The following is an 18,932-nucleotide window of genomic DNA, read 5'->3' on the forward strand; positions in this document are numbered from 1 at the left end:
TGGTGTACGTAAGTAGGAATGTTAAGATCATGATGATTATGAGGTAGCGTGGCTTTTTATCAAACTTAATAGAATTACTTGTCTTTGTAGCAACTCATATTTTAGTTATGTTTATTTGTAGGCTTCCTTAACAGATTAAAATATACGTATATATGTATAAATACTTCGTAAACTTTTAGACATGTTAACTAAGTGGGTTTTTTAATGAAATTGTCCTTTTTAAATCGTGAAGTTTCTATCTAGGTTTTTGCTCTTCTTGTATTTACATGCCTTTATCTTTGCCTATTTGTAGATTAAAGATAGGCATCAAAATGAAAGTGTGAAGGAAACACAGTTTTAATGATTGGATACCTTAGAGAACCTCTTGTCAGATCTTACAACCAAAAGTGAGACTTTTTTTGTTTTTAAGAGAACCCACTTCTCTAAAAACAGAAATGTATAATTACAAGGGCTCATTACAATACTGCCTGTAGAGTCTGGAACTAATGAGTACAATAGTGAATACAAAGATGTATATATGTAAGAATATTTTTTCTGTCAATCTTTCATAGAAATTGATGCTTGTGAAATATATTTAGAAACTTTTAAATTAAAAGGTAGAAGTTTTTTATTCCCACTGTTATTTTTGAAAAAACAAATCCTTACTACTTTCTTAACCTTTATTTTGGTTTCTAGAGATTGATCAACAAGCCGAAGAAAGTGACCCTGCCCAGCAGGCCCAGACACCGGTTACTACTAGCCCATCAGCCTCAAGCACGACCTCCTTTATGAGCAGCTCTCTGGAGGACACCACAACTGCCACCACTCCAGTCACTGACACAGAAACAGTGCCTGCATCCGAGTCCCCTGGAGTGATGCCTCTTAGTCTTCTCAGGTAGAGAAGTTGACCTTTAATGTCTGCCATACTGATGCCTGTGTTTCTGAAGGCACAGTTGTCCTCTTACGAATAGTATGCCCAGCTGAATCTTGGTGTTCTAGAGCTAGAAAGAACCTAAGAGATCATATAGTCAAGCTCATTTTACTGAAGTTGGAAATGTCCCTCAGAAGTTTAATAACTTACCCAAAATCTCACAGCCAATTAGTGGTGATCCCAGGTCTAATCATCTGTGGTGCTGACCAGCAAGTACTCTAACATTCTCTCTCTTACCATGATCTTTTTTTTCCCCTAAGTTTTTGAGTATTTTTTTCCTCAAAAAGTAAATACTTGTATTTTATTCTTTTTTTAAAAAAATTTTTATTTATTTATTATTTTTGACAGAGCCTTGCTCTGTTGTCCAGGCTGGAGCGCAGTGGCGCGATCTTGGCTCACTGCAAGCTCTGCCTCCCAAGTTCACGCCATTCTCCCACTTCAGCCTCCCAAGTAGCTGGGACTACAGGCGCCATCCACCATGCCCGGCTAATTTTTTTGTATTTTTAGTAGAGATGGGATTTCACTGTGTTAGCCAGGTTGGTCTTGGTCTCCTGACCTCATGATCCACCTGCCTCGGCCTCCCAAAGTGCTGGGATTACGGGCATGAGCCACCATGCCCAGCCTGTATTTTTATTCTTAAAAAAATTTCAAGCAACTCTGCTTTTCAAACAAAAGAGCATGTCTTATGATGCTTCTTCAGCCAACTCTATTTTAATAAGTTTGTAAATTTCAAGTGATGCTTACTTACTTAAATTTATTTTTGCTTTAATTTGCCAGATGTATACACAAATGAAAACTTTTGAGAGAAGAACCTTCAGGGAGAGACTGTTTTGTGAGCTCTCTTAACTATGACTTAAGTGAAATAAGGGAAGCAGAATGGTTAGCCTCCCTTTTTTTTCTTTCCACTCTTTCCTTAGTTGAGAAAACATTATGATTCCCACTGTGTAGACTGACATCTTAAATAGTGGAACAGGGTAATGTCTATTACAGTGATTCTCAATTTTTGGTGTGCCCAAGAACCACCTGGGAAACTTTTTAAAGCTCTAGGGCTGTATCCCTTAGCAAGTCTGATTCAGTAGGTCTGGTGGGGCTCATAGTTTACATTTTAATTAAGTTTCCCTAGTGATTCTGATGTAGTGGCTTCAGTGTACACTTTGAGAATTACTGCTGTGGTCTTGTGCAGGAGTACAATCCTAGTACCATTTTCAGTCCCCACATACCTCCTACTTCTTAGCTCTCTCACTGGAATAACAGTTTCAGGAGGTGCGTCTGTTCAAGGAATAAGGAAGATAGAGGAATAATAGGTCATTCTTTTCTCTCTCTCTCTCTCTTTTTTTTTTTTTTTAAAGAGACAGCGTCTCACTCTGTCACTGAGATTGGACTACAGTGGCACAGTCATAGTTCATTGCACCCTCAAAGTCTTCTAGGTTCAAGCCATCCTCCTGCCTCAGCCTCCTGAGGAGCTGGGACTACAAGTGTACCACCATACCTGGCTAATTTTTTTTTTTTTTTTTGAGACAAAGTTTTGCTCTTGTTGCCCAGGCTGGAGTGTAATGGCATGATCTCGGCTCACAGCAACCTCAGCCTCCTGGGTTCAAGCAATTCTCTTGCCTCAGCCCCCTGAGTAGTTAGGATTACAGGCCTGTGCCACCACGCCCGGCTAACTTTTTGTATTTTTAGTAGAGATGGGGTTTCTCCATGTTGGTCAGGTTGGTTTCGAACTCCCAACCTCAGGGGATCCACCCACCTTGGCTTCCCAAAGTGCTGAAATTACAGATGTGAGCCACCATGCCTGGCCCCTGGCTAGTTTTTAAAAATTTTTTTGTAGAGATGGGATCTTGCTTTGTTGCCCAGGCTTGTCTTGAACTCCTGGCCTCAAGTGATCCTCTGGCCTCAACCACCTAAAGTATGCTGGTATTACAGGTGTGAGCCACCATGCTTGCCTGATAGGACATTCTAATATGGTTTTTAATCCCTTTGGCAATTACGGAATTCAAGGCGTCCACACAAAATCAGTAGCATCAATGACTCTTGTAACCTTTTTAGCTCTTACTAGTGTGGGCATGGGATTCAGTGGTAAAATCATGCCCCCTTGCTCCCATAGGCATTCACCAGGACTTTTGACTTCTCATTTCTTCTGTTTTAATTTCCCTGCTATTGGCTGGGACTTCATTAGAGTTGTACTTGGCTCTTACTGGGCAGACATCATTTAGTAGAGGAAAAACCAGGGAACTGCTGCTTCCTGTGTGTATACCATTGTATTACTGACTTGGTAGACAGTACATTTTTGATACTTAGAAAGTTCCTAGTTCTTTTGGACAAATCTGAGGAGCAGTCAGTGTGGATCTTCCTGGACTTTATTGTCTAACCACTGTCCACATTTCTCAACTGAAGAGGGGTTCTCCCCCCATACCTTTCCCCGACTGTGCTCCATATTCTCAACTGAAGAGGGGCTGCCCCGCTGTACTTGTCCCTGACTCTGCAGCTGGCATATCATTCATGTACTGTTTTGCAGTTGTGCTAGGTAACTAAACAGTTACCTTTTCTTTCCATAACTTGCCTGTAAACCATTACTTTCAATCCACGTGACTAATTTCATGACTAGCTTGTGAGTTTATATTAATATTTAAAAGTAACTGCAGGTTACCTATATTTAAAAGCCTTCTTTGCACTCTAACTATGTATACCAAAATACCCCTCTCATCTTGGTATTATAATCGAAGGAAAGCTCCGTGAAGGCAGGCATTTTTCATCTATTTTGCTAATGGCTATATTTCCCCCATCTGCTGTGTTGCTGGCATTTTGCTGAAAGAATCATAAGGTTTTATTACATTTATACTGAAAGTGCCATATGAGATAATCGTTTTAAAATTGAGGAGTTTTCTCCCCACCCTCCATTAAATTATAGCTAACCTGTTTAGTCTTCCAGGTTGCATATTCTTCATTAAACTATAGCTGACCTGTTAAGTCTTCCAGGTTGCATATTCTTCTATAAGAAGATTGTGATATGTATTATTTTGTAAATTGGATTTTTATGCTAACCACTGTTATTTTCTTAAAGGCAAATGTTCTCCAGTTACCCAACTACCACTGTACTTCCCACACGTCGGGCACAGACTCCTCCAATATCATCGTTACCCACCTCTCCTTCTGATGAAGTAGGAAGGAGGCAAAGTTTAACTTCTCCTGATTCCCAGTCAGCAAGGCCAGCTAACCGCACAGGTGTGTGTGCTGATATGCATTATGACATCCAAAAGTTGGCATCCCAGATGTGTGGGACTTCATTATGTGGGCATTTTGTTTTGTCTTCACAGAAGGTAAAATAGTGATTTTAATGAAGGGGAACTGCCCCTTTAAACTGAGCTATCATCTTCATTTTGAAGCTGTGGATTGAATTATGGCCATTTGGGAGAGAGATGATGTGCTGTACATTTGTCATATCAGCTCCTCATTTTCCCAATCTAGCCATTTTAGTGTTGTAAATTTCCCTCTAAGTACTGCTTTAACTGCAACCCACACATTTTGAAATGCTGTGTTTTCATTTTCATTTAAAGTACTTTCTAATTTGCCTTTGATGTCTTCTTTGCCCTCTGGACTATTTCAAAGTATGTTATTTAGTTTTCAAATATTTGGGCGATTTTCTAGGTATCTTTTTATTATTGCTTTCTAATTTTATTATCATCAGAGAACATATCTTATATAATTTGAATCACTTTAAATTTATTGAGACTTGTCTTATAGCCTAGAATATCATCTGTTTTGGTAAATATTCCAAGTGCATTTTGAAAATATGTGTATTGTGCTGTTGTTGAGTGTTCTAAAATTGTTTAGCAGGCTCAAATTGGCTGATAGTGTTGTCCAAGTCTTCTTTATCGTTACTGATTTTTTTGTCTACTTGTTCTGTCAATTATTTACAGAGTGTTGTTGAAATCTGTGATGATAGCAGTGGATTTTTCTATTTCCTCTTTTCAGTTCTTGTTTCATACATTTCAAAGCTCTGTGTGTAGGTTCATAAACATTTAGGATTCTTATATACTTTTAATGAATAGACCTTTTGTTATTATGAAATGCCTTTATCCTTGGTGATATTTTTTTGTCCTGAAATCTGCTTTGTTTGATGTTATTATAGCCACTCATGCTTTTTAAAAATTGTTAGGATGGTTTATCTTTACTCATCATTTTACTTCTAATCCATTTGTGTCTTTATATTTAAAATGGGTAAAGTCAGCATGTGTTAGTTAGGTCTTGCTTTCTTTTTTTTTTTAGGAGGCAGCCTCTTGCTCTGTCCCCCAGGCTAGACTGATCTTGGGTCACTGTAGCGTCAACCTCTTGGGCTCAAGCAATTCTCCCACCTCAGCTTCCCAAGTAGCTGGGACTACAGGTGCACGCCACCACACCCAGCTAATTTCTGTATTTTTTTTTTTTTTGTAGAGACGGGGTCTTACCATGTTGCCCAGGCTGGTCTCAAACTCCTGGCCTCAAGGGAGTCTTGCTTATTTTAATCCAGTCTGCTGTTCTCCACCTTTTAATTGGAGTGTTTATGCCTTTTACATTTAATGTGATCGTTGATATGGTTGGATTTAAATCCACCTTTTTTCTATTTTGTTCCACCTGTTTTTTGTTCTCTTTTTCTTTTCTACTTTCTTTGAATTAAATGAGTTTTATTATTCCATTTTATCTCCTTTGTTGGCTTATTATCTATACAGTTGACCCTTGAACATTGCAGGGGTTGGAGCACCAACCCCCTGAACAGTTGAAAATCTTTATATAACTTTTGACTCCATAAAGATGAGAAAATATATTTACCATTCATTAAGTGGAAGTGGATCCTCATAAAAGTCTTCATTATAATCATATTCCCATTGAGTAGGCTGGGAAAAGGAGAGACTAGTCTTCCTCTCCCAGGAGTGGCAGAGGCAGAAGAAAATCCACGTATAAGTGGATCCAAGCAGCACAAACCCATGTTGTTCAAGGGTCAACTGTACTTTGTTTTATATTTTTAGAGATTACCTTCTGGTTTATAGTATACATCTTTAATTATCAGAGTCTACCTTAAAGTGGTATTGTATCACTTCATACATAGTTAAAATAATAATTTTACCACAGGATGATTTTATTTTCCTTTTCTCATCATTTATACTTTTGTTATCATACGTTTCACTTTTACACATGTTATAAGCTCCATAATAAATTATTATTTGTTTTGGATAGTTTTTATAGCTATATCTTCTAATTCATTCATCTTTTCTTCTGCAGTGTCTAATGTTCTGTTAATCTCCAGTGTATTTTTCTGTTCAGACGCTGTAGTTTTCATCGGTAGACATTTGATTTGTTTTGTTTTTAAATCTCATCTTCCATGTCTATTTCACATGTTCAGTCTTTCCTCTGACTTACTGAATATGTGGAATAATAGTTGATTCTCATTAGCAATAGTTATGTTCTAAAAGGTCATTATGGACACTGAATTAGCAAATACTGAACCGTTGCTCCTAGGAGAAGTAGAGGATTAAGTTCCTGTGAACTCCTAGTTACATTTCTGTCGTCTGATCAGTATACTGTATAATCTCGTTTTATGCATCCTTCTATTTAAAGATACCACAATTAACATATACTGTTTATTCACTAACAGTGAGCTCATGGCCACTAACACTATAGCTCATCATGAATGAAGGTTATCTAACATATATATTTTCTCCATAAGGCACATTACAGCTTCCTTGTGCTTAGAAACACTAGACAACACTTTAGCACTATGCCTGGGGCCATTTTAATCGGGGAAATCACCAACCAAAAGCACAAAAATGCAAAGAATGTAGCACTAAATAGACTGTGAAAAGGACCCTTGTTTTTCACATAAGAGCTGAAACATGAAGGCAGAGCATCACCTTGTTGGACCTTAGCTGTGAACACATGTGTTGAGGGACTAAACTTTTTAGTCCCTCTGCATATGTCACAAATGACTACAAAAGTACATGAGTATTGATTTTGAGATTACAAATAAATTTTATTGAGTACACAAATTTGCAAATATGGAACTTAGATGAGGAGTGGGATATTTACATATTCTTAGAGTACCTCTACACAAATCTTTACTAAGTATAACATAAATGGATGTTAGTAAAACTGGGATTACAGGTGTGAGCCACAGTGCCCAGCCACATATTCTGAGTAGAGGAAAATTTCATTAAACTTGGACAATACTAGGAAATTGAGGACTATGAAGACACTTTTTACTCATGGTATCTAGTAATATTTAGGTTCTTATTTCTCTTCCTTTTGTCTCAGCGTTGTCAGACCCAAGCAGTAGACTTTCAACTTCTCCTCCTCCTCCAGCAATTGCAGTTCCCTTGCTGGAAATGGGGTTCTCTCTTCGGCAGATTGCCAAAGCCATGGAAGCTACAGGTACGATAAGTTTTTATGTATCAGTGTATACAGATATGAGAAGTCCTAGCTTATTAAAGACAACATAATTTTTAAGAGGCTATGAAACTTGGTAAGATTTTTAACACTATATTTTGTTACAAGAGCATCATAGCAAACACTCTTAAACTGGTAACATAAAGACCTAATTCTTTGCTCAAAGTCAGCATCAGACTGTTTTTCCCCTGTATAGGTGCTCGGGGAGAGGCTGATGCCCAGAATATCACTGTCCTTGCCATGTGGATGATAGAGCACCCTGGGCATGAGGATGAAGAGGAGCCCCAGTCGGGTAGCACAGCAGACTCCAGGCATGGAGCAGCCGTTCTAGGCAGTGGCGGGAAGTCAAATGATCCCTGTTACTTGCAGTCACCTGGAGACATACCATCAGCTGATGCTGCTGAAATGGAGGAAGGTTTTAGTGAAAGGTGAAATTCCAGTTCCTGTACTTTTGTTCCATGCGTTATAAATTTCAGAGCCCCATTTATTATATATCCCTTCATAAATGCTTCTAATTGTATGTAAAGTTGATAAATATAGTTATATGAAAAGATGGGCATTTTAGTTACAAGTTTATATTTCTGTGAAGGGTAGAAGTGATATGACAAGTTTTGATTTGAACAGGTGTTTTCATGCCAGAAGGAATTTCAAAATTTTTGTATAAAATTGTACTGAAAAAGGAAACAAGTTTATTTTGAAGTAAACATGCTAATAAAATAATTTTATCTCATACAAGTGATATTAAATCGAGCATTCATTTTAATATTGGACCTTGATTTAATGTATTTGATAGAATTGAACTTTTTTTTCTTTTCTTTTTTTTTTTTTTTTTGAGACGGAGTCTCACTCTGTCGCCAGGCTGGAGTGCTGTGGCACGATGTTGGCTCACTGCAAGTTCCACCTCCCCGGTTCAAGCAATTTCCTGCCTCAGCCTCCCAAGTAGCTGGGACTATAGGCACCTGCCACCATGCCCAGCTCATTTTTTGTGTTTTTAGTAGAGACAGGGTTTCACCGTGTTGGCCAGGATGGTCTCAAACTCCAGCCCTCGTGATCCACCCGCCTCAGCCTCCCAAAGTGCTGGGATTACAGGCATGAGCCACTGCCTGTCGTAGAATTGGACTTTTAACTCTTCTCTGTGTAATATTTATATTTTCATCTCTTGTATAGTTTTCAATATCTGGTAGAAGATGCCTCTTTAAGTGTAAAAAGATTTCTGTGATAATGCCTATCCTAAAATGAGATGTAGTAGAATATCTTACAAATTCTCCCTAAAAATCTTTTTTCCTTCATCACTTCTTATGACTTTAGATCTTTATTTTTCATTTTAACTATGGAGCCATATAGTAACCAAGGCTTCTGTCCTGTATGGCATGCAAGCTTTTTCCAACAAGCTCAGTGAATATTTTCATAACATATTTCGAAATACCTGTTTTTCCTAGGCAAGGATTCTCAGTCATTTCAAATTTTAAGTATTTAATCATTTAGAATTTAGTTACGGTCATATTTGATCTCATTTAAATTTTTTTTTTTTTTGAGACAGAGTCTCGCTCTGCCCCAGGCTGGAGTGCAGTGGCCGGATCTCAGCTCACTGCAAGCTCCGCCTCCCGGGTTCACGCCATTCTCCTGCCTCAGCCTCCCGAGTAGCTGGGACTACAGGCGCCCGCCACCTCGCCCGGCTAATTTTTTGTATTTTAGTAGAGACGGGGTTTCACCGTGTTAGCCAGGATGGTTTCGATCTCCTGACCTCGTGATCCGCCCGTCTTGGCCTCCCAAAGTGCTGGGATTACAGGCTTGAGCCACCGCGCCCGGCCGATCTCATTTAAATTTGAGCTGCATTAAACATCATTTTGTTGTTGGCAGAATTCAAAATCAGATAAAGTTATTGCTCAGGTCACAGGAAATGATATATGTATAATTGAACTGTACAGGGATAAAGATGTGTTTCACATTTTATCATAAACATATTTTATTCTCAGTGAGAATAAAGTAACACCACAAGTAAGCTTATACCTATGCTTTCTTTTCATAATGGTTTTTAAAAATTTGTGTTGCTTTCTTACTTGCACTTGTAGCCCTGATAATTTGGATCATACAGAGAATGCAGCTTCTGGAAGTGGACCATCAGCTAGAGGTCGCTCAGCAGTAACGAGAAGGCACAAGTTTGACTTAGCTGCTCGCACATTGCTAGCAAGAGCAGGTAATTGTATGTTTCATAACCTTTTTTTTGTGAAAGATCTTACTTTGAAAGCAATATAAAGGCACATTAAAGAAGATGCAAACTAATGATACTAAGTGCTCAGTCCCTCCACATTAACAGAACAGCTATTTGGATATCATTTTCTATGCATTTACATAATTTTATTTAAATCATAGCATACATTCATAGGCTTATTTTAAGTTCCCCCGGGTGCAGAAGTCTATATTGGCCACTTGTAGATTTTGAGAAATTATATAAATGCTCTTCCTTCTGCTCTCAGTCAATTATAATTTAAGAAGTGATGATGTGTGTTTAATATTTAGCATCAGTGGTAAGAAGGAGCTGGAAAGGGCACTGTGCCAAAAAAAAGTAGGCACTGGCTTTTCAGATGTACTACTCTGTGGATGTTAGGGCTTCACTGCTAGGTAAGGACCAGATTCCCTCATTACATTAGTAAAGTCTAGGATTATGTTCTGGGCGTGTAAAATATAAATTATAAGGAATATATTTTCCAGATCAAAAACTTGAATATGTGATTTGTCAAAACAGAATTTGATCATTGAAATACTAGAACATAAGTAATGATTCAGTAATTTATGGGAACAGTGAGAGAACTTGAGACCATCCTAGAAAATACAGGATGTATATTTCTCATATAATTAAGGTGACTGATACATGTAGGTGAGAACCTGTCTCAATTGGCTTCTTGGATCTCAGACCATAAAACATCAAATTATACCTATCACACGTGTTTCCTCTCTTGCAAATGGGGATAGTAATAGCACTCATATCTCACTGGGTTATTGAGAGGTTTAAGTAAGAGAATACATGCAATGCTTTATAATGTTTTTGTTGCTGTTTTTAGAGATAGGATCTGGGTCTGTCACCCAAGCTGGAGTGCAATGGCACAATCCTAGGTCACTGTAACCCTGAACCCCTGGGCTCAAGACATCCTCCTGTCTCAGCCTCCTGAGTAGCTAGGAGTACAGGCACATGCCACCATACCCAGCTAACTTTTAAAATTTTTTTGTAAAGACAGGGTCTTACTATGTTGCCCAGGCTGGTCTCAAACTCCTAGCCTCAAGTGATTTCTCCTGCCTCCACCTCCCAAAGTGCTGGGATTATAGGCATAAGCCACTGCTATAATGATAATCATATAGAAAAAAAACTTCAATAAATATTGGCTGTTACTACATGTATGGCAATTAGGAGCTGGCGAAATACTCAGAATTATTTTATGCATTCAAATAAAATGCCTTTTTTGTTTTGTTCTGAGCGGGATTATACCGCTCCGTGCAGGCCCACAGGAATCAAAGTCGGAGAGAAGGAATATCTTTGCAGCAAGACCCAGGGGCGTTGTATGACTTTAATTTAGATGAGGAATTGGAAATTGATCTTGATGATGAAGCAATGGAAGCTATGTTTGGACAAGACCTGACCAGTGACAATGATATTCTGGGAATGTGGATCCCAGAGGTACTGGATTGGCCTACCTGGGTGTGTGTGACTGCAGCGGGGGCTGCTGTGACTTATTTTCCTGCCCTCCTGTTCATATAGCTTACTAACAGCAGCCTTGCCTAGAGTTGAAACACTCTAAAAAATCTTATATCTCATCCTGATGTTTGGGGATTTAAAGCCTGAGGTTACTTTGATACCTACAAACTAATAAGGAAAAGTCTCTCTTGCTTTCTCTGTGGGATTTTATTGCTTCTCTCCCCAGACAAGATGAATAGAGCCATACTGTGGTAATATTTGATTCTGATGTCAAAGATAGATTACAAAACAAGCATCAGGTTCCAGTAGATGTTGACAGGTTATATAACATGGCTGCTATGCTCACATTGCTATCTGAATGCATGTTCTTCTCCTTCATAGGTTCCATTTAATCAATGTAATGCCTAATTCTAGGAACCAGTGCTCACCTAGATCTTGTCAATACTTCCATGTGGGGGAAGGGTACATGGTGGGTTTGTATGTATACATTGTTTAGCATTACATTTTGTAGTAGGGAGACCAAAAAGCTCATAGGTGTAAGTCCTACAGGAAAGAGAATCTGCTATATAAATAAGTGAATCGTAATGATTTTTCTCAAAAATTCATAAAATAGGTATGCATTTTGTGACCAGATGAAAATTAATTCTTTTCACTATTTTTTTTTTTTTAAAAAAAAAACCTCGTTTCAAGATAGGACAGATTGTCATGTTTATTAACTTTTCTCAGTAGGATACTCAGTTACTTGTATTATTGATATAACTTACTAGAGTGAGAGAGGGCAAAGAACACCTTCAGATTGTGTTATCTGAATTCTGATTTGAAAGAAATATTTATGTAGCATTAATGAACATGGAAATATTCTAGCATCTGTAATAAAGTAGTTAATTTAATATCATAAATAATCTACTTGGCACTTCTTGGTTTTATGTTAAATTGACTGTAATCATTTGGTATGAAATCCTTTTGTGCAGCATGTTTGCGAGTCTGAAGACAGGGAAGAAGTGGTGGTGTGTGAACTGTGTGAATGCAGTGTCGTCAGCTTCAATCAGCACATGAAGAGAAACCACCCAGGCTGCGGGCGCAGTGCAAACCGCCAGGGCTATCGCAGCAATGGTTCCTATGTGGATGGCTGGTTTGGTGGTGAATGTGGGAGTGGAAATCCATACTACCTGTTATGTGGCACCTGCAGGGAGAAGTACTTAGCCCTGAAGACCAAATCCAAGACAACAAGTTCTGAAAGGTACCTTGAAATTGTCTAAATATCCAGACCTCCTAAAGATACCTCATACCTTAAGTCTTGGGAACTATAGATTTTTCATGTGAGGAGTTGCATTTGACCTTCCCTGAAATCCCATGATTCCTACACTTTGGGCAGAAGGGATGGATGGGGTTTCAGAAATTCATGTTCTCAGGAATAGTGGCATGGCAACATATCCTTCCCTGGAGTTTGACTGTGTTAACCTTTGACTTGTTGACAAGTAATGGTCAGGACCCTTTCCTTAACCCTCAGGAGGCTTCTACTCAATTCTTTTCATTGGTGTTTTCTACCATATTTCTGGCATTTTAATTAAGATCTTTTTCCTGATTAAAAAAACAGACTTTTGATTAAATGAGTTCCATAAAAATATTATCTCTTTACATCCTTAATTCCTAGAGAGTAGGTTTGTTGCCCTTATTGTCACCTATTAAAATCTTTAAGGCTTTATGGAATAGAATTTGGTTAAAAGAGTTGTTTTAGGTAACCCAGAAATCTCCCCAGTAGTTTGGTTAAATAATCATTGATGTTGTAAGCATGTGTGTACCTACATACCAGCAGTTTTTATTATGTTAGCCTGTAACATGAAACATACTTTTTTATTTTGTGCTGCTTTATTAATGACCTCTTAAAATGTTCTAATGACTTAATTTGCATTTTGGGGTACTAACTGTTTTATATAAAAATGCAATGTTCTTCATGTTTGGTGCAGGTACAAGGGACAAGCTCCAGATCTAATTGGCAAGCAAGACAGTGTGTATGAAGGTAGTTTGTTTTGAGAGCCTCTTTATTTTACCTGTTTTTTTATATATCCTCTCTGCTTAACATCTGTTACTAAAATTCACCTTCGTGTGTGTGTGTTTGTATTTGTGTACATGTTAACTTAAATTTTCCCTTAAAAACTCAAGGTAGTTTAATAGCAACAACCCTGGTTTAAAAGTCATAGGAAGAGAACCTGGTTTCAAACATCAGCTTTACCACAGAATATTAATTTCTATTTGGTGTATTTTTTTTCAAAGTAGGGAAAGGATGTGGTATATTTTGCATTTCCACCCTAATTGTGGAAAGTAAAAAATAAATAGAGATGAGCATTGATTTTTCTGGAGCACTCATTTTCTTGAAATAACTCATTCCCTAATGATTACAGACAGCTAAGAACTCTTTGTTAGACCCATGACAGTATTTTTAATTAGTTTAAACCTCTATTACCAGCTGTAGCATTTGCTATTGCTGTCAATTTATTTAACTACATTGACTCCCTTTCCCTGAGAGTCTCACTTATGCTTCAGGAGTGCAGTTTGGTTAAGTTTGCAGGAGATGGTGCCGTAGTTCATTGTGTGGTCACTGGACTTTCAGTCCATCTGCATTTTATTTATTTATTTATTTATTTATTATTTTTATTTCTTTGAGATGGAGTCTCACTCTGTTGCCCAGGCTGGAGTGCTGTGGCGTGATCTCAGCTCACTGCAGCCTCCGCCTCCCAGGTTCAAGCGATTCTCCTGTCTCAGCCTCCTGAGTAGCTGGGATTACAGGTGCACACCACCATGCCTGGCTAATTTTTGTATTTTTTGGTAGGGATGGGGTTTCATCATGTGGGCCAGGCTGGTCTCAAATTCCTGACCTCAGGTAATCCACCCACCTCGGCCTCCCAGAGTGCTGGGATTACAGGCGTGAGCCGTCGCATCTGGCCGCTCATCTGCATTTTAGATGTGTTTTCAGAATAACCATTGCCAGCAGATTTATGTAATATTTATACTCACATACTATACATTTATTTATTTAAATTCCAGAAGACTGGGACATGTTGGATGTTGATGAAGATGAAAAGCTAACTGGTGAAGAAGAATTTGAATTGCTTGCTGGACCGCTTGGTTTAAATGACCGGCGCATTGTACCAGAACCAGTTCAGTTCCCTGACAGTGATCCACTAGGAGCATCAGTAGCAATGGTCACAGCCACCAACAGTATGGAAGAAACTCTAATGCAAATAGGTAAACTGAAATGCTGATTTGCATTGATTTTATAGCATCTACTGTAGTTTGTTTCTTAGGTAAATAATAATAATAATAAAAGTAATTAAGACTAATGGTTCAACATTATCTCACCCTAACAAGTCTCTTTAGCCAGTTGTTTTAACATTTTGAAGGTATAATGTGATATTAAGTTTTGGCTGGGCATGTTGGCTTATGCTGGTGATCCCAGCACTTTGGAAGGCCGAAGAAAGAAGGTCACTTGAAGCCAACAGTTCAGGACCAGCCTGGGCAACATGGTGAGACCCATTTCTATAAAAAAAAAGAAGAAGAGTAGCTGGGTGTGGTGGTGTGCACCTTTAGTGCCAGCTACTCAGGAGGCTGAGGCAGAAAAATCGTTTAAGCCCAGGAGTTTGAGGTTATGGTGAGCAATGATTGAGCCACTGCACTCCAGCCTGGGTGACAGAACCAGACCCTGTCTCAAGAGGAAAAAATAAACTTTAAAATTTTTTTTTGTCTTTCATGATATCGAAGCAATAAAAAGATTTATAAGACTTGTTATTTAAAAAAAAAAAAACTTGGTGTTAAGAGAATCCTGTAACCAACTCAAAATTATTGTGCAGTCTTTTTATTTGGGTGAGAGGGTGTGGTAAATTTTTGGTATAGGGAATACAAAATAAAGAATTGGGTGGTATTGGTAATTCGGTCCTTTATAAATTCTCAAAGCATGTTTTTAAAACTATCTTATATCTTTCTTATCAGTAGATGTGATACATGGACAAAATGAACAAAACAATACTTAATGGAAAAATTTGTCCTATGGTAAATACATTGTTAACATAGAAATATCTAAGTTAGAAATATCCAAGTTTAAACTTAGAAATATGTGAGTTTCTCCTAAGAAATTTTCTGTATAACCAAGTTCCAGATGAGCAAAAGACATTGGTTTGTTATGGAACCTCTGTAGAACAGGAAATTTTTTTAGTAGTTCAGATGTATTTTTTTTATTACCTTGTTGAGAACGAAACAAAATTATGTTTTTCAGGTTGCCATGGCTCCGTAGAAAAGAGTTCCTCTGGGAGAATAACGTTAGGAGAGCAGGCAGCTGCCCTAGCAAACCCTCATGACCGTGTGGTGGCTTTAAGGAGAGTGACTGCTGCTGCTCAGGTTCTTCTGGCCAGAACCATGGTCATGAGAGCACTGTCTCTTCTCTCAGTCAGGTAAGTGTTATTTTATATCATATGATGCTAAGTTAACTTCTAATGTACGTTAGCTGGGAGTCTGGTGGTGTTTGGGAGGGTGAGATAGAATTTTAGAAGCTTGACTATGTACTGTTGAATGAAAGATGTTAGACATAGTCATCATTGTTATTCACTCAATTGGTCTTTCAGTTAATACTTGACTCTTTTTAGGTAGAAAATAATGCCATTATCACAACTGAGTAAACTGCATACATTTTATTTTGTTGCTTGAAATGGGAAACTAAGGCTGTGGATCCAAATGGTGCTGGATTAAAAACTAAAGGTCAAAATGTATTGACCGTCTGTGTAGCTAAGTCAGCCTGCAGATACCATCATGGGGATCCTTGCTGCTTTCATACTATGGATTGTAATGTAAAAAGGGGATGAGAACCAGAAATACCTAAAAGATAGCCGTTTAAGAAGTGATGAAGCAGGAATATTTAATGGCAAATCAGTGAAGGCAGAAGGATCCTGAAAGGAAAACAAAATTTCCATAAGACTGTGTGCTATTGGCTCAAGGATAGGCAAATAGGATAGTACACAAGAGAGTTCAGAAACCGACCCACACATATAAATAAACACTTGATTTATGACAGTGGTTCACACTGTAGAGCAATAGAGAAAGGATATTTTTTTCAATAACTGAAGCAGGGTCTGATGGTTTATCCACATAGGAAAAAAAAAAAGCCTTGGTCCCAACCTCATATTATATAAAGCAAATAGTTATAATGTGGCCCTTAGATTTAAATATGAAAGAAAAATAAATCAGTAAAGTTTATTGAAGGTAACATAGAAGAATTTCTTCTTGATCTTGGGACAAGCAAAAATTCCTCACGCAAGTCACAAAAGGAATCTGCCATAAAAGATCGATAAATTGGAATACAATAAAATAGAAAACCTCTGTTTACCAAAGTGATTTGAAAAGTAAGAAAGTAAAAAAGCAAGCCATAGAATGGGAGAAGATATTAGTAATGCATCTAACCAACAGAATGTGTAAATAATTCCTATAAGTTAACAAGAAAAAAACAACCCAGAAGAAAGTGGGCAAAACATATTAAGAAGTATTTCACAGAAGAGGATCTCCAAATGGCCAATAAACATGAAAAGATGTTCAACCTCATCGAGTCTTCGGAGAAATGAAAATTAAAACCCAATGTGATTAGGAGGCCAAGACGGGAAGAACCCTTGAGCCCAGGAGTTTGAGACCGTCCTGGGAAACATAGTGAGACCCTGTCTCAAAAAACAAAACAAAAAAAAAACACCTAAGTCAAAAACCCCACCAATGAGATACTACTGCACACCCACAAGAATGGCAAACATTTAAAACACTAGGGAGAAAAAAGTGACTGAAACAGCTAAAACTCTCATACATTGTTAGTGAGAAAATAAATTGGTATAACCACTTTGGAAAACTGTTCAATAGTATCAACTAAAGCTGAATATGAATATACTCTGTGACCCAGAGATCCACTTCTGGGTGTATATCCAACAGAAATACTTAACTATGTGCCCCCTAAAGACATCTCCAATCATTCCTGGTAGTACTATTCATAATAGCCCCATGTTGGAAGCCACCTGATTGTCATCTGTATGGATAAATGAACTGTGGCAGATTTCATGTATATGTCAATGAAAATGAACTGCTCAATGCTACAAGATTTGGATGAATCTTACAAACATAATATTGAAGAAGCCAGACACAAAAGAGTACATACATTATTATTCAATTGATGTAAAGTTCAAAAGCAGGCAAAACTAATTTGTAGCTTTAGAAGTCAGGATAGTGGTTGCTTTTGAGAGCATCGTGACTGAGAAAAGCCCAAAGCAGGTTTCTGAGGTACTGGCAATGTTCTGTTTCTTGATCTGGAGGGTGGTGACATGGGTTTGTTCAGTTTACGAAAATTTGTGCTTTGTGAACATTCCTGTTTTACTTTGGCAGTTCAATTGTACTTCAAGTATATGCCAATATTTATTAAAAGGAGAGAAAGTTTAGATGCCAGTTTTCAGCTTGGTATCTTTGGCAACTCTTAGGACATGTATGGCTATTGATAGTGCAGCTTACATTTTATTATGGTTGTTGATGCTGTGAATGATATGTGGGACTGCAAATGGTCCCTTAAGAAATCCATTTTCTTTATCCATCTGAAATGTTTTTCTTTACTGGCAGTGGTTCCAGTTGTAGCCTGGCTGCTGGTCTTGAGTCTCTGGGGCTAACAGATATCCGAACACTGGTTCGATTAATGTGCTTGGCAGCGGCAGGGAGAGCTGGCCTCTCCACCAGCCCTTCTGCCATGGCTAGCACCTCAGAACGATCACGAGGTGGGCATAGCAAGGCTAACAAGCCTATCTCTTGCCTGGCCTATCTGAGCACAGCAGTGGGATGTCTGGCATCAAATGCTCCGAGTGCTGCCAAACTGCTGGTACAGTTGTGTACACAGGTAAGCTAGTTTCAGAACTTTTCCCCATTACATTACTTATTTCTGACTGATTCTTGAGCCTTTTGAAATGAAATATTTTTGTTCCAAAATTACATGTAAAATTAAACCTGTTTTCCAATTGCTTCTTCAGAATTTGATTTCTGCTGCAACAGGTGTAAATCTAACCACAGTTGATGACTCAATTCAGCGAAAGTTTCTACCCAGCTTTCTCCGAGGAATTGCTGAAGAGAACAAGCTTGTGACCTCCCCAAACTTTGTTGTAACACAGGCCCTTGTGGCATTGCTAGCAGATAAAGGGGCCAAACTAAGACCTAACTATGATAAGTCAGAAGTTGAAAAGAAAGGTAGGTTTCATACTACTGAAAGATACAGTCTTCTAGTCGACTTTATTCTTATTTTAAATAATGTTTTACATTGTTAGTATATGATAAATTATGACATGTGAATTTCTTAAGTTTAGAACATAAAAGAAGTGCATGGATACTTTTTCCACTGTGTATGGAAACAAATATTAGAAAATGTACCATGTTATTTTAGTTACAGATTATGATTTGAGTTGCCATAGATAATAATCCTGGTAGATTTCTTTAATAAAATTTAGATGAAGGTAGTGTTATTTTTCTCTTTGTTTTAAGATTATAACACTTTGAAGGCACTACTTATCACTACTATCTGCCTTTCTCTTCATCAGGACCATTTAGCTAAGAGATACGGCTTTTGTTTTTTGTTTGTTGCTTTTCAAGACAGTCTCACTCTGTCGCCCAGACTGGAGTGCAGTGGCATGATCTTGGCTCAGTACAACCTCCACCTCCTGGGTTCAAGTGATTCTCCTGCCTCAGCCTCCCAAGTAGCTAGGATTACAGGCACATGCCACCACGCCTGGCTAATTTTTGTATTTTTAGTAGAAACAGGGTTTTGCATGTTGGCCAGGCTGATCTTGAACTCCTGGCCTCATGTGGTCCGCCCACCTCGACCTCCCAAAGTGCTCAGATTACAGGCATGAGCCACCA

The 18,932-nt window shown here is 38.2% G+C and overlaps 1 protein-coding gene and 1 long non-coding RNA gene across 2 annotated transcripts in view; one reads left to right on the forward strand and one right to left on the reverse strand.

The window, feature by feature from the left end:
• Nucleotides 1–18,932, forward strand: part of HERC1 (HECT and RLD domain containing E3 ubiquitin protein ligase family member 1) — a 239,046-nt gene that overhangs the window by 177,998 nt on the left and 42,116 nt on the right. The window contains 12 exon segments of the mRNA XM_017863682.1: nt 676–874; nt 3,972–4,132; nt 7,196–7,312; nt 7,524–7,755; nt 9,400–9,524; nt 10,801–11,021; nt 11,990–12,258; nt 12,986–13,038; nt 14,064–14,264; nt 15,289–15,463; nt 17,652–17,922; nt 18,053–18,266. Coding sequence (XP_017719171.1) covers nt 676–874; nt 3,972–4,132; nt 7,196–7,312; nt 7,524–7,755; nt 9,400–9,524; nt 10,801–11,021; nt 11,990–12,258; nt 12,986–13,038; nt 14,064–14,264; nt 15,289–15,463; nt 17,652–17,922; nt 18,053–18,266 — 2,238 coding nt within the window.
• LOC108523148 (uncharacterized) lies at nt 893–4,128 on the reverse strand. Its single transcript, XR_001883722.1, has 4 exons — nt 4,053–4,128; nt 3,824–3,899; nt 2,131–2,179; nt 893–991 (listed from the first exon to the last, which is right to left on the reverse strand). It is a non-coding gene; the product is annotated as an uncharacterized LOC108523148 (long non-coding RNA).

The sequence above is a fragment of the Rhinopithecus bieti genome, unplaced genomic scaffold, assembly GCF_001698545.2.
Source record: "Rhinopithecus bieti isolate Rb0 unplaced genomic scaffold, ASM169854v2 scaffold_72467, whole genome shotgun sequence".
NCBI lineage: Eukaryota > Metazoa > Chordata > Mammalia > Primates > Cercopithecidae > Rhinopithecus > Rhinopithecus bieti.